Here is a 17,348-nt window from a genome sequence, read left to right as displayed (position 1 = left end):
CGTTTTTTAATTTTTAAGTTCTGACCATTTAAGTTTTTTATGGTAGGGGCAATTGTCGTCATTCATGCCCCCATTAAGGAAAAAAACGATGTGGGATAATCTTTTCAAGATAACCGAAATTTTATTTAATACTGCCGTCAGTAGCACCTGATGAGGCAAGTCGGGGAAAGAAATTGCAGTCCACCAGGTGGCAGGAGATAAGGATGAAGTTAATTTTAAGGGTTTGGGTGGGTGTATTTGCGGAGATCTTTCAGAGCTTACCTTGTGTTACACAGATAGCTATAGCCAAGCGGTCAGTATTGTCACTTCTCAGTGGCGGAACTTAAGAATGAATTCCCAAGTCCCAAAGGAGGAAAGTAGTAATAAAAGTGTGTCCCAGGCACTACTGGTCAGCTCATCAGATCTTAGTTTTCCTGATTCAATTTTTGGTCATGCCTGCTCCGTATTTTTCTGTGTTAGAAATGAGTTGGTTTGTATGATATAGAAAATCTGTAGTAGCTCTACAGTGTGGAAACAAGAGGTGTAATAATTATATTTGTACAGGATGTTACAGCTTTCAAAGACCATGTGTTCTTGTATGTATGTAGTATAGAATCCCCTTGAAAATATCCTGTACTTGGTGGTCTTTGCATTTTTATATAATTGTATGTTATCTTGCTCTTAAAAAAAAAGTAGTTTACTCTTAAAATTGATGGGTGTTTTACCAAAACTAGACCGAGGTAGTGTTTGGTTTTATGCTCATTTTTATTTTTTAAATTATTTCCTACATTTTTGCTTCTAAATGTTTTCTGATATTCAGCCTCTTAGAACAACTTTTCAGTATTCCCATAACCGTATATCCCATTGGATATTAAGCTGGTTGATCAGGCTAGAACTGGGCGTTACAAATAAATATTCTTTAGTTTTAATTTTTTTTAACGCACATTAAAATTATCTTTTGATGTTGATATTTTATTTGCAAAATCCTTTGTATAACATTTTTATGGCTCTTGAGAGTTGAGATTTGCAGCACTTTGTAAGGCAGGCAAAATTGGTACCCTACCACCCCGGGGTTGGAGACCGCAGCCCAGAGTTAAGTGACTTGCTGAAGATCTGTTGACTAATAATTAAGAGTTGGGAAAAGGTGGGCATCTGATTCCTAACCAGAGCCAAGGCTGTATGCTGTCAGATTATTTTCTTGAGTTTACTTAAAATTACTTTCAATGAGGTACATGCTTTCTCAAAGTATGTTGGCTGGTGTTCATCTCTCTAAGAGAGAACTGAGTTGCATAACTTAGGTCATTATGCTAAGAGCCGTGGAAGTACTGGGATCTGGGATGCTAGGCACCTAGCCAACCAAAACCAAACTCTCCATCATAAAGTATTTCTCAGCGTCAAAAGCATCAAGAGTACATGGTGATTCTGAGATCTGAATTTCAGAGATTATCTGAATGTGAATAACTGAAACCTTTAAATAATTTTAAGACCATGTTTTAACCAGTCTTAAACCTCCTAAAAGGTAGCCAAATTGACCAATTTTAAGTTCTTTTCTCTTTTGCTTTTCTGTTTTTTGGTTAAGCTTATTCATTATTGAGAATGAGAGAGTAGAAGAGTAATCCGTCTCTATCAGTTACCAACTTTAGAGAGGTGCTGTGTTTGGGGTCCTAACGGCCAATTTATTAATGGTGTTTTGACCAGAGTTAATCATTTAGTGACTCATAATCATTTTCATCATCTGGAAAATGGAGGCTAACTTCGACTTTGAAAAGTTGTGATTATTAAGTGTGTGACTCATAGTAATGAGTGTATATTCATCCCCCCCTTTCAAGATTCAGGATTCAACTCAATATTTTATTCAGTTTTTCTATTATTTTCTTTCTTTTTAAAAAAATTTTATTTATTTGACAGATCACAAGTAGGCAGAAAGGCAGGCAGAGAGAGAGAGGGAAACAGGCTCTCTGCTGAGCAGAGAGCCCACTGGGGGGTGTGATCCCAGGACCCTGAGATCAGGACCTGAGCCAAAGACAGAGGCTTTAACCCACTGAGCCACCCAGGCGCCCCTCTTTTTTCTTTTTTAAGACTTTATTTATTTATTTGACAGAGAGAGACGGAGAGAGGGAACACAGCAAAGGGAGTGGGAAGAGGGAGAAGCAGGCTACCCGCAGAGCAGGTAGATGCTTAGCGACTGAGCCACCCTGGGGCCCTTAGTTATTTGATTTTTCTGATGCAAAAATAGATCTGAGAATCTGGGATGTTCACTGTCTTCATGAATCTGGAATTGATTTTAGATGATTATTGTACTTTCAGTTGTAATTTAAAGGTTGCCTTGGAGTGCCTGTGGTGGCTCAGTGGGTTAAGCCTCTCCCTTTGGCTCAGGTCATGATCTCAGGGTCCTGGGGTTGAGCCCCGTGTTGGGCTCTCTGCTCAGCAGAGAGCCTCCTTCCCCCATCTCAGTGCCTGCCTCTCTGCCTACTTGTGATATCTCTCTCTCTCTCTCAAATAAATAAATAAAATCTTCAAAAAGAGTAAAACAAAAAAAAAGTTGCCTTGGGGAATAATTTTCTTAGTACACTCATGCAATGTGAAAATCAAATTTGAGAACCAAGTTCTATTTTGACTAAATAGTTGAGTGTTGATACTTTTAAATTTAAACCTGTTCTAATTTGCCTTTTGCCAAGCTGTTTATTTAACTCTTACAGCATATATGGGCTCTGAAGGAGAGATTGACTTTGAGTGGCTAAAAATCAGGGAGGAATTTTTCAAAATGCTTAACCTTTGAATTCCCATGTCACATATTCTATAACATGTAAAATGACATGACTCAGAGTCAACGTGAATGTAAACCTTTATGCAAAAACTGCATTTATCTTTGACATATGTCACAAATCAATAAATTTATTTTTTTATTTTTTTTTTTAAGATTTTATTTATTTGACAGACAGAGATCACAAGTAGGCAGAGAGGCAGGCAGAGAGAGAGAGGAGGAAGCAGGCTCCCTGCTGAGCAGAGAGCCTGATGCGGGGCTCGATCCCAGGACCCTGAGATCATGACCCGAGCCGAAGGCAGCGGCTTAACCCACTGAGCCACCCAGGCGCCCCAATAAATTTATTTTTATAAAGAAAATATATATATTCTCAGAGTGATATGTAATTGAAGTTTTTCCACTATCAAACTTTTTAGAAGAGAATATAAACCAATGTTTGTTTAGAGTTTTAAAAATTCGAGCTTGGGACACCTGGGTGGCTCAGTGGGTTAAGCTGCTGCCTTCAGCTCGGATCATGATCCTGGGGTCCTGGGATCAAGTCCCACATCGGGCTCCTTGCTAGGCGGGGAGCCTGCTTTTCTCTCTGCCTTTGCCTGCCACTCTGCTTGCTTGCGCGTGCTGGCTCGCTCTCTCTGACAAATAAATAAAATCTTTAAAAAATAAAAAAATAATAAAAAAAATAAAAACTCGAGCTCACCAAGAATTCTGCAGTGGGACTTAGAAACAAAGACAGGGGGCGCCTGGGTGGCTCAGTGGGTTAAGCCGCTGCCTTCGGCTCAGGTCATGATCTCAGGGTCCTGGGATCGAGTCCCGCATCGGGCTCTCTGCTCAGCGGGGAGCCTGCTTCCCTTCCTCTCTCTCTCTGCCTGCCTCTCTGCCTACTTGTGATCTCTCCCTCTCTCTCTCTCTCTCTCTCTCTGTCAAATAAATAAATAAATAAATCTTTAAAGAAAAAAAAAAGAAACAAAGACAAGAGCAGGCAGGTCTTGATCCCTGGAGTCCAGGGATCAAGCTCCACATCAGGCTCCCTGGTCACCAGGGAGTGTGTTTCTCCCTTTTCTACTTTCCCAGTCTCTTGCTCGCACGCGCGCGCGCTCTCTCTCTCTCTCTCTCTCAAATAAATAGATCATTAAAAAAAAAAAATAGGCAGGAGCAACAGGTCTTCATTGTTATGTCAGCTTTTGAATTCTCCTTTCAGTTTTTTCAAGAAGTAGTAATTGAGAGTCTTTGTTTATTGATGGGGAGAAGGAAATAATTGATTATTTTGTGCTAGTCATCATGCTAAAGATTAATGTTTATCTTTAGAAGAAGCTCAGTCATTTTGAGCCTTGGTGGTGATACTCCTTTTGGGGAAGGGGAAACTGAGGCTCGGGTTTTGTGGCTTTTTTTGTTTTTAAAGTATGCCACCCTCTTATAGAAAAGCAGGATTACTAGAACTTCTTTTCTGTGTTTCCTAGTCCTTTCAATGCCTTTTAAAAACAGTCTTACTTGTTGTTAATTAGGCTTGCAATTGATTTTATTTTAATGGAATAACCTGAATATGTATTAAGAAAAGAATGAACAAATAAACCTAGGCAAAATGTCATGTTATAGAAGCATTTACTAGTTTATAACTGGAATTTATATTGCTTAGGTTTTATAACTAAAATTTTGAGTAGCTATAGTGCCCATTAACTAGTTAACAGGTAGTATAGTGGAAAATTTAACTATTTATACAGCATTCTTACCACAGTATTTGTTATATTAGGTTTCACATTTATTCTCAGAATTTTACAGAATGTCATCTTGTTTATTTTGGGGGAAAATTAGATTGACTTATTTAGCTTACTGTTATGATTTCAGTAGTAACTGAAGCAAATTCGTTTGTTCATATTTCCATTCAGCATATGTTTGAGTGCCTACTGTGTACTGTGGCATCAGCAGTGAATGAAACAGCTCTCATGGAGCTAATTTTATAATTGGGAGAAGCAGATATGTAAAATATCAGATCATTATAAGAATCTATGCAGAAAAATAAAGCATGATGTGAAGGGATAGCAGAGGATTGGCATGCACTATTTTGAGTGAGAGATGGGGAGCTTACTTTAAGAAGGATTTAATCAGATTAGTGGCATGTATAGGTACACATATACTAATTAAATTGGCTAAAAGTTCCAATGGCTAGAATCCACGTTTACCTAGTATATTTAGCTCAGACAAGTGGGGTATTCCAAGGAAATGCCGAGCTTGATAGCTGGGTTCCAGTAGGTTGCAGTCAAGTAGAGTGAATGTACTTTAAACATACTATAACAGAAGTAGATCTCTGTGGGGATAAACAAGGTGAAGGTTTGTTTCCCAAATGATTGTAATCACTGGTGTCATGTTAGGATAGTCACTAAGTAGCTGTCCATTATTTCCAACAGAGAATATAAACTGGGCAATAAGAAGTCTAAAGTAAACAGAGACCCATTTAAAGGAAAAAAAAATAGAAAAATATACAGACCTTAAGTTGTGGAAATATGGTTATGTCTTCATAAATATTGGTCAGAGGCTTGATCAGCTTCATTAGCTCAGAAGAAAATGACATACTCAGGTTTTTGATTGCTGCAACCAGTGATAAGATTATTAAAGATAGAATAAGCCAGTGATATATGATCAATTTATGGTTTTTTTCCCCTAAAATGTACAGTATATTTAGTCTGAAAATGAGGTTTTAGTGGCAGTATATGGTTGGAATTTCTGATTTACAGAGTTGGGACAGTATGTAGCATTAAAAATGGTATCAGAAGATTGTCTTCTTGGGGCGCCTGGGTGGCTCAGTGGGTTAAAGCCTCTGCCTTCGGCTCAGGTCATGATCCCAGCGTCCTGGGATCGAGCCCCACATCAGGCTCTCTGCTCAGCGGGGAGTCTGTTTCCTCCTCTCTCTCTGCCTGCCTCTCTGCCTACTTGTGATCTCTGTCTGTCAAATAAATAAATAAAATCTTTAAGAAAAAAAAAAAAAGAAGATTGTCTTCTTTTGAGGAATCTCAAATAATAGGAAGTCCAGTAGCTTTTAAAAATTCAGTTTTTCGGGACGCCTGGGTGGCTCAGTTGGTTGGACGACTGCCTTCGGCTCAGGTCATGATCCTGGAGTCCAGGGATCGAGTCCCGCATCAGGCTCCCAGCTCCACAGGGAGTCTGCTTCTCTCTCTGACCTACTCCTCGCTCATGCTCTCTCTCACTGTCTCTCTCTCTCTCAAATAAATAAAATCTTTAAAAAAAAAATTCAGTTTTTCACTCTAAGTTCTTTGGCTAATTTTTAAAAAGTTGAGGTATAATTGACATGGAAGGTAAATTAACTTCAGGTGTACAACATAATGGTTGGATATTTGTATATTCTGTGGAATGCTCCCCACTTTAAACCTGGTTGCCATTTGTTACCACATTGTTAGAAAAATTATTTTCCTTCTTTCCTTGTGAAGACCTTTAGGATTTATTAGCAACTTCCAAACATGCAGTACAGTATTACTAATTATAGTTACCATGCTGTGCATCTCCTTGACTTATTTCTCTTTGGTTAAATGTTTAATAGTTTGGGATTTGTAATAAGTATGAGTAAGCAAAGTGAATATCAAAGAAGTGTAAAAAATATAAGAGGAAGAATCATGACAGTGCTGTTGGAAATAAAACCTAGTATTAAATTTAAATTAGCTTGTGTTCTTATTTGAATATTAGGAAGTAGAAGTGTTTTCAGTGAGCATAATAAATTTAATGAAAGTTTTTCTATTGTATAACGTATCTTTTGCAGTAGAGTTAGTAAAATTTGTAACAACTAATTCGAGATACAAATTCTGTGGCATGAAATTAAACAGTATAGGAATATATTTTTTTTAAGATTTATTTGACAGACAGAGATCACAGGTAGGCAGAGAAGCAGGCAGAGAGCCTGATGCGGGGCTTGATCCCAGGACCCTGGGACCATGACCTGAGCTGAAGGCAGAGGCTTTAACCCACTGAGCCACCCAGGCGCCCCTAGGAATGTTTTTATATAGGTTAAATATCATGTAAGTGTTGCACAGTAGTGAATTATGATGATAGATTCTATCTACCTTACTAGAACAACATGATACTGTAAAAGGAAAGGCTTAGCAACTGGAACTATACTTAATATCCTTTCAGCAAGATGCCTGGGATACTGCCTGAGGTCATTGTCTGACTTTAGCACAGTGATGTCACTTATGTAAGATTTGTCTTTCTCGTGGGGCAGTTACAAGAATGCATTGAAAAGTCACATTTCAGTCCTTTATAGGGCCATCAAAAGGAATGATTAACTTTTTTACAAAGGAATTTTTTTTATAACTTAAGAAAACAGTGGTAATGTGTTAGTAAAGGAGAAGGTGGGTGTGGAGTATAGGAACCCTGTAATATTTTTGTAACTTCTGTAAATCTAAAACTGTTATTAAATAATCTAATGATTTGGTTCAAACTGAGTTCCCTAATAAATTGGTTTGGAAAAGCCAGTATTTCTTGTTCCTGCCTTAACTGAAAGGACATCAGTTGAACCTCTTCTCTCTGCCCCTTTTTTCTAGGATTCAAGATGACCAACGAGGAACCTCTTCCCAAAAAGGTGTGTTTTTTTCCTGCAGTTTCTAAGTCCTTGGGGGACGGGGGGGAGACAGTTAATAGAGATGAAAGGACTGTCTTTACTTGTTATCTTTTACTCTCTTGCCTTATAACACTACTAACATTGTGGGTGTATAATGTGTTAGACATTGTATCTTGTATATAATGTATTTTTAGAATATTTTCAGTTTTTGAAAAACTTGTATAATTATAGCTCTGTGACCTGCTTTTAATCTTTGCCATGTGAATATTTCCACCTGCATAACTGTAAACATGAAAAAAGATTGCTTCACAACTTATGTTACTTACTCTTTTTTTTGTACTTTTTAAATCTCTTTGGTTGTAAGGTAAAACCACCTCTTTATGTATCAACAAAGGGTTATGTAGCTAGTTCTTCAGTTCTATCTTATCCTCTGAAGTTTTTGTTTTCTAGTCTCATTTTCTCCCTGGTCTAGTTCCCTAACTTAACTATTTCCCTAACTTAATTTACTGCAGTCAATGTTACACACACACATGCACAGAGTTGCAAAATAATATAGTTTCTGAAAGTAATTTATACTTCAAATGGAGGGTATGAGCTTATTAACCAGTGAGTATTTAAATGAATAGTTTAGATGATAAGTATTATGGAAATTTGTCTTAAGTTTTGGGAGTCCAGTTATTCATGAAGTAGAGTTTTACTGTGTTTTAATAATCATAATTAACTGTGTGCTTTCTGTTAGACTTTTAATATATTTTGGTACAGTGATTTTCCCTCTTCCATCATGGTACTATGTTACGGTTAGTGTTGTAATTTGAAACCTAAGCAGGAGAGGTGCCTAGCCTTTACAATCTTCATTTGGTATAGAGAAACACTTAATTAATATTTCTCAATTTACAGAACAGTTTCAGCTAGAATATTGTACCTTTTTTTTTTTTAACTTTTTATTTTGAAATAATTGTTGATATACCAGCAGTTGCAAAGAAATGTACGGGGGGGGTTTGTGGTACTCCTCATCCAGCCTCCTTCAATGTTAATCTTGCATAACTATCAGACATCTTATATAACAATATCAAAACCAGGAGCTTGACACTGATACAATCCACAGAGCTTATATGTGCAGTGTGTGTGTTTGTGTATGTTAGCTCAGTTTAGTTTTATCATGTGTAACTTAATATGACCATCACCACAACCAAAATAGGTAACGGAAGCATTACCACAAGCTTCCATTTTGCCATTCCTCTGTAACTCCATCCATCTCAGACCTTTGGCAACCACTAATAAGTCTCCATTTCACTAATTAGCTATTTCACAAATGTACAAATGAAGTCATACATTATATGTAACTTTCTGAAAAAAATTTTTTTTCTACCCAGTACAATTTCCTGGAGGTTTATCCAAGTTGGTCCATAGGCTGTTTCTTTTTAATGGTGAATGTAGTATTCCAAGGATATGTTTATATAATAGTTTATTCACCAGTTGAAGGATGTTTGGGGGCTACTACAAATAAAGCTGTAAACATTTGTGTACAAATTTCTCTGTGAAAATAAATATTTTTATTTCTTCGAGATGTATTCTTAGGAATGCAACTGCTGGGTTGGTTGTATGGCACATCCGTTTATAGTTTCCAGAGGAATTACCAAATATTCTCCATAGCAGCTGTACCCTTTTATATTCTCACCAGCAGTGTGTGAAAGTTTGGTTTCTCTACATCTTCCCCCAGCATTTGGTGTTAACACTTTTTTTTTTTAAGTCATTCTAATAATGTGTATCAATAACTCGTTGAACTTTTAATTTGCATTTCCCTAAGAATGGTGCCTGTATTAAAGATAAGTAATGTGCCTTTTAAAAACAATAAGAATTTTTTAAAAACAGTAATATGTACTGAGCCATTTAACCTGGGGCTCTCGAGAGGTTTCGTATGATTCAGCACAGTGGTCCTTTGGGAGGGACTTGGTGTGTCTTCAGTAGTTAAGGATATTCCCAATACCAGAAATGAGCAATTAGGGGACAGAAAGGTTAAGATCCTGTCTATAAAAATATGAAGAACATAAGAGCCAGTGGTATTTAATATTTTAAAGTTTTAGGAAGAGCAGTCAGTTCATATTTTAATTCTCTTTATATATAGGTTCGGCTGAGTGAAACAGACTTCAAAGTTATGGCACGAGATGAGTTAATTCTAAGGTAAAATGGTCTTCTTATCAAAAATATAAAATACTTTCTATAAAACATATTGTGGTTCTGTGCTATAATTATTTTTAAGTTATATTGTTTTGTTTTTAACATTAATACATTCTCAAATCATTTATTGTACTTTTTGACCATATTTTCTATGGTCTGTTTCTTTATTATGTAAACATTGAGGAAAACATAACAGTTTAAAGAACTAAAAAACATCAAACACTTTAAAGTACCAGCTTGGGTAACTTCTAGGTGGCTAGGAAAACCTGAGTTTTTCTTGCAGAGGGAAGATACTCAGAATTTTAACTTTACGCATTGGTACTTCATGTGTAGAACTTGCTGTGGGAAAAGACCCTACTCAGAAAGCTTTCAGTTGATCAAAATGTAGACTCATTTGGATGTCATTATTTTTTCCTTTTCTATTTCAGGTGTGAAAAAGTTGTAGTCCTAAAGGGTGCCATGTTTAGTTATGGAAGAAATACATTATTTATTGATAGCAAAGTTACTCTTTCTTATAACTGTGACCTTGGTCAGTTCATATAACTTTGTATCATTTTCTCCTCTGTAAGTTAGGGAGTTGAGTTAAATTACTTTCAAAGGTTACTCCAAGCTCGGAATTTCTGTGGTTATCTTACAAATGTCTTGAAAAGCCGAGTCAGGAACAGCATTAAGGTTATTTATTTCTTTAGCATAAAACAGGATCAGTGCATGTTTTGTATTGTCTAACTTAAATTTGTTCTTTTTACATTTTATTACTTTGGGTGATAAATTTTTTAGATGGTAATTTTTAGATGACAAAGTCTTTTTGGTTTATTTATTTTGAGAGAGAGCGAGCGAGCGAGCATGAGCTGGAGAGGGGCAGAAGCAGCAGCAGACTCCAGAGCCAGAATCTGGGCTCAGTCCCAGGACCGTGGGATCATGACCTGATCTGAAGGCAGATGCTTAACCGACTGAGCCACCTCGGCCCTCCCGAAGAGGTGTTTTATAAAATAGGCAGATGCAGATGGCATGTTCCATTGTTAACTGGAGTCTGATAATTTCCCACCTTCCTTAGCTGTTTATATTGTGGACAAGCTCTTTATCTTCCTCATGCAAAGAACTGTTTTTTCATTGCATGCATTTATTTTCCCATACATGAAATTTAAAATTCTTAGTATTCTAAAACACTTGTCCTCCTGCTGAGGTGTAAACCCATGCTTGTGCTATACTGCCACTCACATGTTGATATTCTCTTTGTATCTCTGGTTAGTGTGCCCAGTCTTTTTCTTGACATACTTGTAGGGAAAGAAATCAGTAATATAATAAATAAAATTCATAGGAATAATTTTTTATATTAAGTTACCTTTAAGGTTTTTAAGTTCTGCAGTTTATATTCTTGAGGTCAGTTAACTTCTTTTAGGGGATTCTCATGTATGACTTTAAAGTGTGTTTTTTTCCCTCTTATTAATTCTCTTGGTGATTTTAAATGAAGTGCTAATTATTTAACTATTCTGTGTTTCCTGTTGTCCTGATAAGGATGTTCTTGGTTGAGGGATGCCTGGGTGGCTCAGTTGGTTAAGCGTCTGCCCTTGGCTCAGGTCGTGATCCTAGGGTTCTGGGATCAAGTCCCACAAGGGGCTCCTTGCTCAGTGGGAGCCTGCGTCTCCCTCCACCTGCTGCTCGCCCTGCTAGTGCTTTCTCCCTTGTTCTCTCTCTGACAAAATCTTTAAAAAACAAAACAAAACTGGTTGAACTTTCATGTTTTTCTGTTCCTCTAAACACATAGTTCTTCCTTTTTTAGGATTGATTTATTTTAGAAAGTATGCAAGCGAGAGCAAGCACGAGTGGGGGAAGAGGCAAGGAAGAGAGAGAGAATCTCAAGTAGACTCCATTGAGTGGAGCCTTACACAGGATTTAGTCCCACAGCCCGTGAGATCATGACCTGAGCCAAACCAAGAGTCAGATGCTTAGCTGACTAGATCTTATTTAGCCTCCACAAAAGACCTTTATTCATCCCAAATACTGAGTGAAATTCCTGTTTTGTGTCCTAGGGACCATAAAAGTAAACATGCCTGTGTGCCTGCGTGGCTCAGTCGTTAAGCATCTGCCTTCAGCTCGAAGTCATGATCCCAGGGTTCTGGGATCAAGTCCCACATCAGGCTCTCTGCTCAGCAGGGTACTGCTTCTCCCTCTACCCTTACCCCTTGTTCATGCTTGCGCGTGCGCACTTTCTCTCTCTTTCTCAGGTAAAAAAATAAAAATCTTAAGAATAAAATCTTAAAAAATAAGCATGCCTTTGACTGAACAGTCTTTATGTAAAAGGTGGATTAGTTTGGTATTATGGGAATTTTTTTATTATGGTATAGTATTAATACATCTCATAGCAAAGCTATCAGAGTTATTGAAATTTTATAGAAAGATTTTCTAAAATCAAAGGTACATTGACCCTTGAACAACACAGGTTTGAACTGTGGGTCCATTTAATGTGCGGATTTTGTACAGTGTAGTACTTTAAGTATTTTCTTGTTTTTTTTTTTTTAATGTTTTCTTTCTCTAGCTTTATTGTAAGAATGTAGTATATAATATATGTACACAAAATGTGTGTAATTTAAGTGTTTATATTATCAGTAAGTTTTCCTTCTGGTCAGTAGTAGGCTATTAGTAGTTAAATTTTGGGGGAGTCAGAAGTTATGCACAGATTTTTTACATAGGGTTTGTCACCTCTAAACCCCCACCCTACACTGTTCATGGATCAACTGTAAATTTTGATAGCTGTAACAGAAGAGCAGCTGAAAAGCATAGGTTTTCAGGAAGCAGGATAGCAGACATTCAGGTCATGTTACTTTTTGTAAGTTGCTTAAACATAAGACTGGAGACCTTGTTTTCAACAGTAATCACCAGGCTTTAGCATAGCCTGTATTTTGAGGGTAGAGGAATATAACAAGGAAGAAAGATTCCTTCATACTCAGATAGTATACGTCGTTTATGCAGATTGTTTCTGCCAAGTAGGTGTGGTTTAAAGAATTGTCCTGGAAAATAGTATATTCTCCCTTTTTTACAGACAAAAATAAATACTGCTTTGAACCACTGCTTTCGTTTTATGGTATTTTCATGAAAGAGCTAAGATGAAGAACCTTTTAGTCCTTTACAATTAAGCACGTTTCTTAGGTGCCATTTGTTTGAGGTAGACAGTATATTTGAAAGTAGTAAGTTTTTTACTTCGCTTTTGTAATCAAGGCATCATGCTGAGACTCAGTGATACAAAGTCCTATAAGGTGGGTGAAGTGACCCAAAGGAACATACTTGGTATATTCTCAGCAGAGAATACTTTTTTCTGTATTTTCTTTTACCTTGTTCCTGTAAGTTGAGAAGAAATAAAGAAGTGGCTAATTTCATTATTGGTTAAAAATCATAGTGAAATTCTTGTCATTTCTTAAATTTATAAGTTTAGGTGTGGTGATTTTTCTGGGAGTATTAATGTGACAACTAATGTACAAATTTATTTTTGTATTAGATGGAAACAATATGAAGCATATGTCCAAGCTTTGGAGGGCAAGTACACAGATCTTAATTGTAAGTTTGAGTTTTACCTTTCTAAAGATTGTGATTATCTCCTTTTAGATTTTTGTTATAGACACAGGGTGATTGGTTTTACTAAGCAGTTGTAATGTCTGCACCCAGTGTGGGTCTTAAACTCATGATTCTGAGATCAAGAGTCAAGCTTGGGGAGCCTGGGTGACTGACTCGTTAAGCTTCTGCCTTCGGCTCAGGTCATGATCCCAGGGTAGGATGGAGCCCCACATTCGGCTCCCTGCTCAGTGGCGGGAAGTCTGCTTCTCCCTCTCCCACTCCCCCTGCTTGTGTTCCCTCTCCAGCTGTGTCTCTCTCTCTGTCAAATAAATAAAATCTTATTTTAAAAAAGTCTCACGCTCATCCAACTAAGCCAACTAGGTTCCCCTAAGCAATTGTAATTTTCATTGAAGCATTTTGTTAAAGAACTCTCCCAAGCACTCACTTTATTGCTGCTATGAAATAGGTCAATGAACCATGATCCCTTTTCTTGAAGAATGGCAACCCAGTCATTTGGGGAAGACGATATGTAATAATTGTATAATAGCATAATTGTTTTAGTAGAATTACATACAGATGTCTGAGAGTAGAGATGGGGAAATGTACAACTACTTGAAACTTTCCTTGATGTGTCTGTAAGTCTTTCCACAAAAGAATTGGAAGTGAAGCAAGAGTTACTAGTTTAAGAAAGGAGATACATAGAAGCAACACAGAATAAATTCTGAGAGTTTAATGTGTAACAGTAGGGTATAGGCACATATATACAGATTTTTCAAAACCTGCTGAAAAATAATACCAACAAAGATTAATAATTTCAAACCATTTTAGTTTCTGTCACTTTTCACTGAGTTAGCAGTAACATACTATTTGTGAGTATACAAAGCAATATTGTTTTCCAAGTTCAGAAAGCTTAATACCCTGAAATTTCAATTACTATATGACTATATTATAATCTATAGGTATTAATGTTGTGCAAGTTGTTTTTTTTTTTTTTTTTAAAGATTTATTTAACAGAGTCAGGGACGGAGAGAGCAAGCACAAGCAGGGGGAGTGGCAGAGGGAGAGGAAGAAGCGGGCTTCTCTGCTGAGAAGGAAGCCTGACACAGGGCCTGATCATGACCTGAGCTGATGGTAGTCGCTTAACCAACTGATCCACTTAGGTGCCCTGGAAAATTTATTTATTTATTTATTTTTAAAGATTTTATTTTAAGGGTGCCTGGGTGGCTCCGTAGGTTAAGCCTCTGCCTTCAGCTCAGGTCATGACTCAGGCTCCTGGGATTGAGCCCTGCATCAGGCTTTCTGCTTAGCAGGGAGTCTGCTTCCCTCTCTCTCTCTGCCTGCCTCTCTGCCTACTTCTGATCTCTCTGTCAAATAAATCTTAAAAAAAAAAAAAAAAAAAAAAAGATTTTATTGTAAAGGGAGAATGCCTGTGCATGTGCTTGAGCAAAGGAGGGAGAGAGGGAGAAGGAGAGAATCCCAAGCGGACTCCTCCTAGAGCCCTGAGTCCCGTGTGGGGCTCAGTCTCATGACCCTGAGATCATGACCTGAGCCAGATGCTGAACTGACTGAGCCACCCAGGTGTTCCACTATGGTGAATGCTTTAAGTGATAATTGTTTATGCAGTTATTGGCATGTTTTCATCAGATAGGTTACGAACAATGTAGTCAGGACTTTGTGGACACACTATGGTATAGACAGATGCAGATAATGAAGTTCCCGTGTTCTGTTGGAGGTAGATTGTATAATAACGTAATTCTGTGTAGTATTAGGTGGTTTTAAGCCTTTTAACACCACTATCTCCTAAAAACACTAATGATCAAGAACAAATTTCTTTGTTATAAAAGTACGATAGAAACAAAAGACCTGATGAATTTTTTTGCCCTTGTTTTTATTATTCTTAAAGGCAGTCAGAACTTTATTTTGAGTACGTCATTTTGATCCTGAAATTATATTTCATAATATTCTGGAATTTTTTTTTTCTTTATTCATCAGCTAATGATGTCACTGGGTTAAGGGAATCTGAAGAAAAATTAAAGCAACAGCAACAAGAGTCTGCTCGCAGGGAAAACATCCTTGTAATGCGACTAGCAACCAAGGAGCAAGAGATGCAAGAGTGTACAGTAAGTATTTTGGATGTTTCATGTCTTTTTGAGGAATTGAATATTAATCTGCATAATTACGTGTATTGGTATTTAGCTAATTTTACAAACTTAATGTTATAAGTGAATATCTCTTAAACTATAATTATGCTAAAATTTTGGTAGATCACCCCCTTGTTGGATTTAAAAATTACTTTTTTTTTGGCCAGGAAGTTAGAAATTTTAAGTTATTCTCTGAAATTTCCATGATAGGAGAGTTAGTATATCGATTCGGATACTTTTCTTGATGCCTGAGGGTATAAGAAGCGCTTGCTCCTTGCTAAGCGGACTGTCTTCTTTTCTGTCTTGACCTCTGTGTATAAGATTTTTTGGTTAGTATCAGTAACTTCTTCCGTATCTGCTCTTAATGTTACAGTTTTCCTTTGTAGTATTTGCCATGACTACATGGATCTGAAGTCCAGTGACAAATTTGGTCATTCAGCTCAGGTGGAGTCTAGGTTCAGTTATATGCTATCTTCAGCAGTCTTATCTGTTCTTTTTTATTAGCGTTTGCATATATGTTATGTAAAGTAGAGGTAATTTTATCTATTCTAATTTTGAAAATCTGAGGTTTTAAAAAAATTTATTTCTTTGAGGTTATCTCTATACCCAATGTGGGGCTCAAACTCACAAGCCCAAAATTGAATTGCATGCTTGCTTTTTTTTTTTCCTTTAAGATTTTATGTATTTACATGCGAGAGAGATCATAAGCAGGGGGGCAGGGTGGAGGGAGAACAGACTCTGCTGAGCAGGAAGCCTGGTGCGGAGCTCAGTCCCAGGACCCTGGGGTGATGACCTGAGCCAAAGGCAGACGCTTGACTGACTGAGCTGCCCAAGGGACTGAATTGCATGCTCTCCGTTGAGCTGATACATTGTTTATTAAATCTAATGCAGAAGGCAATATTCTGGTCATTGGAGACTGATGGTCATTGGAGACTGATAGTATATGGAACACAGTCTTTTTTTTTTTTAAAGATTTTATTTATTTTGACAGAGAAATCACAAGTAGGGAGAGAGGCAGGCAGAGAGAGAGAGAGGAGGAAGCAGGCTCCCCACCGAGCAGGGAGCCGGATGTGGGGCTCAATCCCAGGACCTTGGGATCATGACCTGAGCCGAACGCAGAGGCTTTAACCCACTGAGCCACCCAGGCGTCCCCTATGGGACACAGTCTTTTTTTTTTTTTTTTTTTTTTAAAGATTTTATTTATTTATTTGACAGACAGAGATCACAGGTAGGCAGAGAGGCAGGCAGAGAGAGAGAGAGAGAAAGAGGGAAGCAGGCTTCCTGCGGAGCAGAGAGCCCGATGCGGGGCTCGATCCCAGGACCCTGAGATCATGACCCGAGCCGAAGGCAGCAGCCCAAACCACTGAGCCACCCAGGCGCCCCGGGACACAGTCTTATTCCCAGTTCTTTTCTCACCAGTATAGTGCTCTTTAGGGCTCAGTCACAGTCCTTTTATTTTTTATTTTTTTAAGATTTTATTTATTTGGGATGCCTGGGTGGCTCAGTTGGTTAAGCAGCTGCCTTCGGCTCAGGTCATGATCCCAGCGTCCTGGGATCGAGTCCCACATCGGGCTCCTTGCTCTGCAGGGAGTCTGCTTCTCTCTCTGCCTCTGCTTGCCATTCTGTCTGCCTGTGCTCGCTCGCTCTCCTTCTCTCTCTCTCTGACAAATAAATAAAATCGTTAAAAAAAAAAAAAAGATTTCATTTATTTGACAGAGATCACAAGTAGGCAGAGAGGCAGGCAGAAAGAGAGAGGGGGAAGCAGGCTCCCTGCTGAGCAGAGAGCCGGATGTGGGGCTCGATCCCAGGACCCTGAGATCATGACCTGAGCTGAAGGCAGAGGCCTAACCCACTGAGCTACGGTGCCCACAGTCCTTTTATTTCTTAAAATTACTTTTCTCAGGGGCGCCTGGGTGGCACAGAGAGTTAAGCCTCTGCCTTCGGCTCAGGTCATGATCTCAGGGTCCTGGGATCGAGCCCCACATCGGGCTCTCTGCTCAGCAGGGAGCCTGCTTCCCCCTCTCTCTTTCTGCCTGCCTCTCTGCCTACTTGTGATCTCTGTCTGTCAAATAAATAAATAAAATCTTTAAAAAAAAATTACTTTTCTCAGTAATCACATACCTTTACTTTCTGCAGTTTCGACTCTTGACCATCCCAGCCTTTGGTTATTTTT

General features: G+C 38.1%; 1 protein-coding gene across 3 annotated transcripts in view; it reads left to right on the top strand.

Annotated features, from left to right (window-relative positions):
• Nucleotides 1–17,348, top strand: part of WTAP (WT1 associated protein) — a 29,136-nt gene that overhangs the window by 1,498 nt on the left and 10,290 nt on the right. For all 3 annotated transcript variants that reach the window (XM_032338571.1, XM_032338570.1, XM_032338572.1), the window contains exons 2-5: nucleotides 7,291–7,328; nucleotides 9,433–9,488; nucleotides 12,979–13,037; nucleotides 15,027–15,154. In XM_032338571.1, the coding sequence (XP_032194462.1) occupies nucleotides 7,299–7,328; nucleotides 9,433–9,488; nucleotides 12,979–13,037; nucleotides 15,027–15,154 (273 nt within the window). In that variant the 5' untranslated portion in view covers nucleotides 7,291–7,298. The remainder of the gene's footprint in view (nucleotides 1–7,290; nucleotides 7,329–9,432; nucleotides 9,489–12,978; nucleotides 13,038–15,026; nucleotides 15,155–17,348) is intronic.

This window comes from Mustela erminea, chromosome 4, assembly GCF_009829155.1.
Source record: "Mustela erminea isolate mMusErm1 chromosome 4, mMusErm1.Pri, whole genome shotgun sequence".
In the NCBI taxonomy this organism is placed as follows: Eukaryota; Metazoa; Chordata; class Mammalia; order Carnivora; family Mustelidae; genus Mustela; species Mustela erminea.
This window is presented reverse-complemented; position numbering and strand designations above follow the sequence as displayed.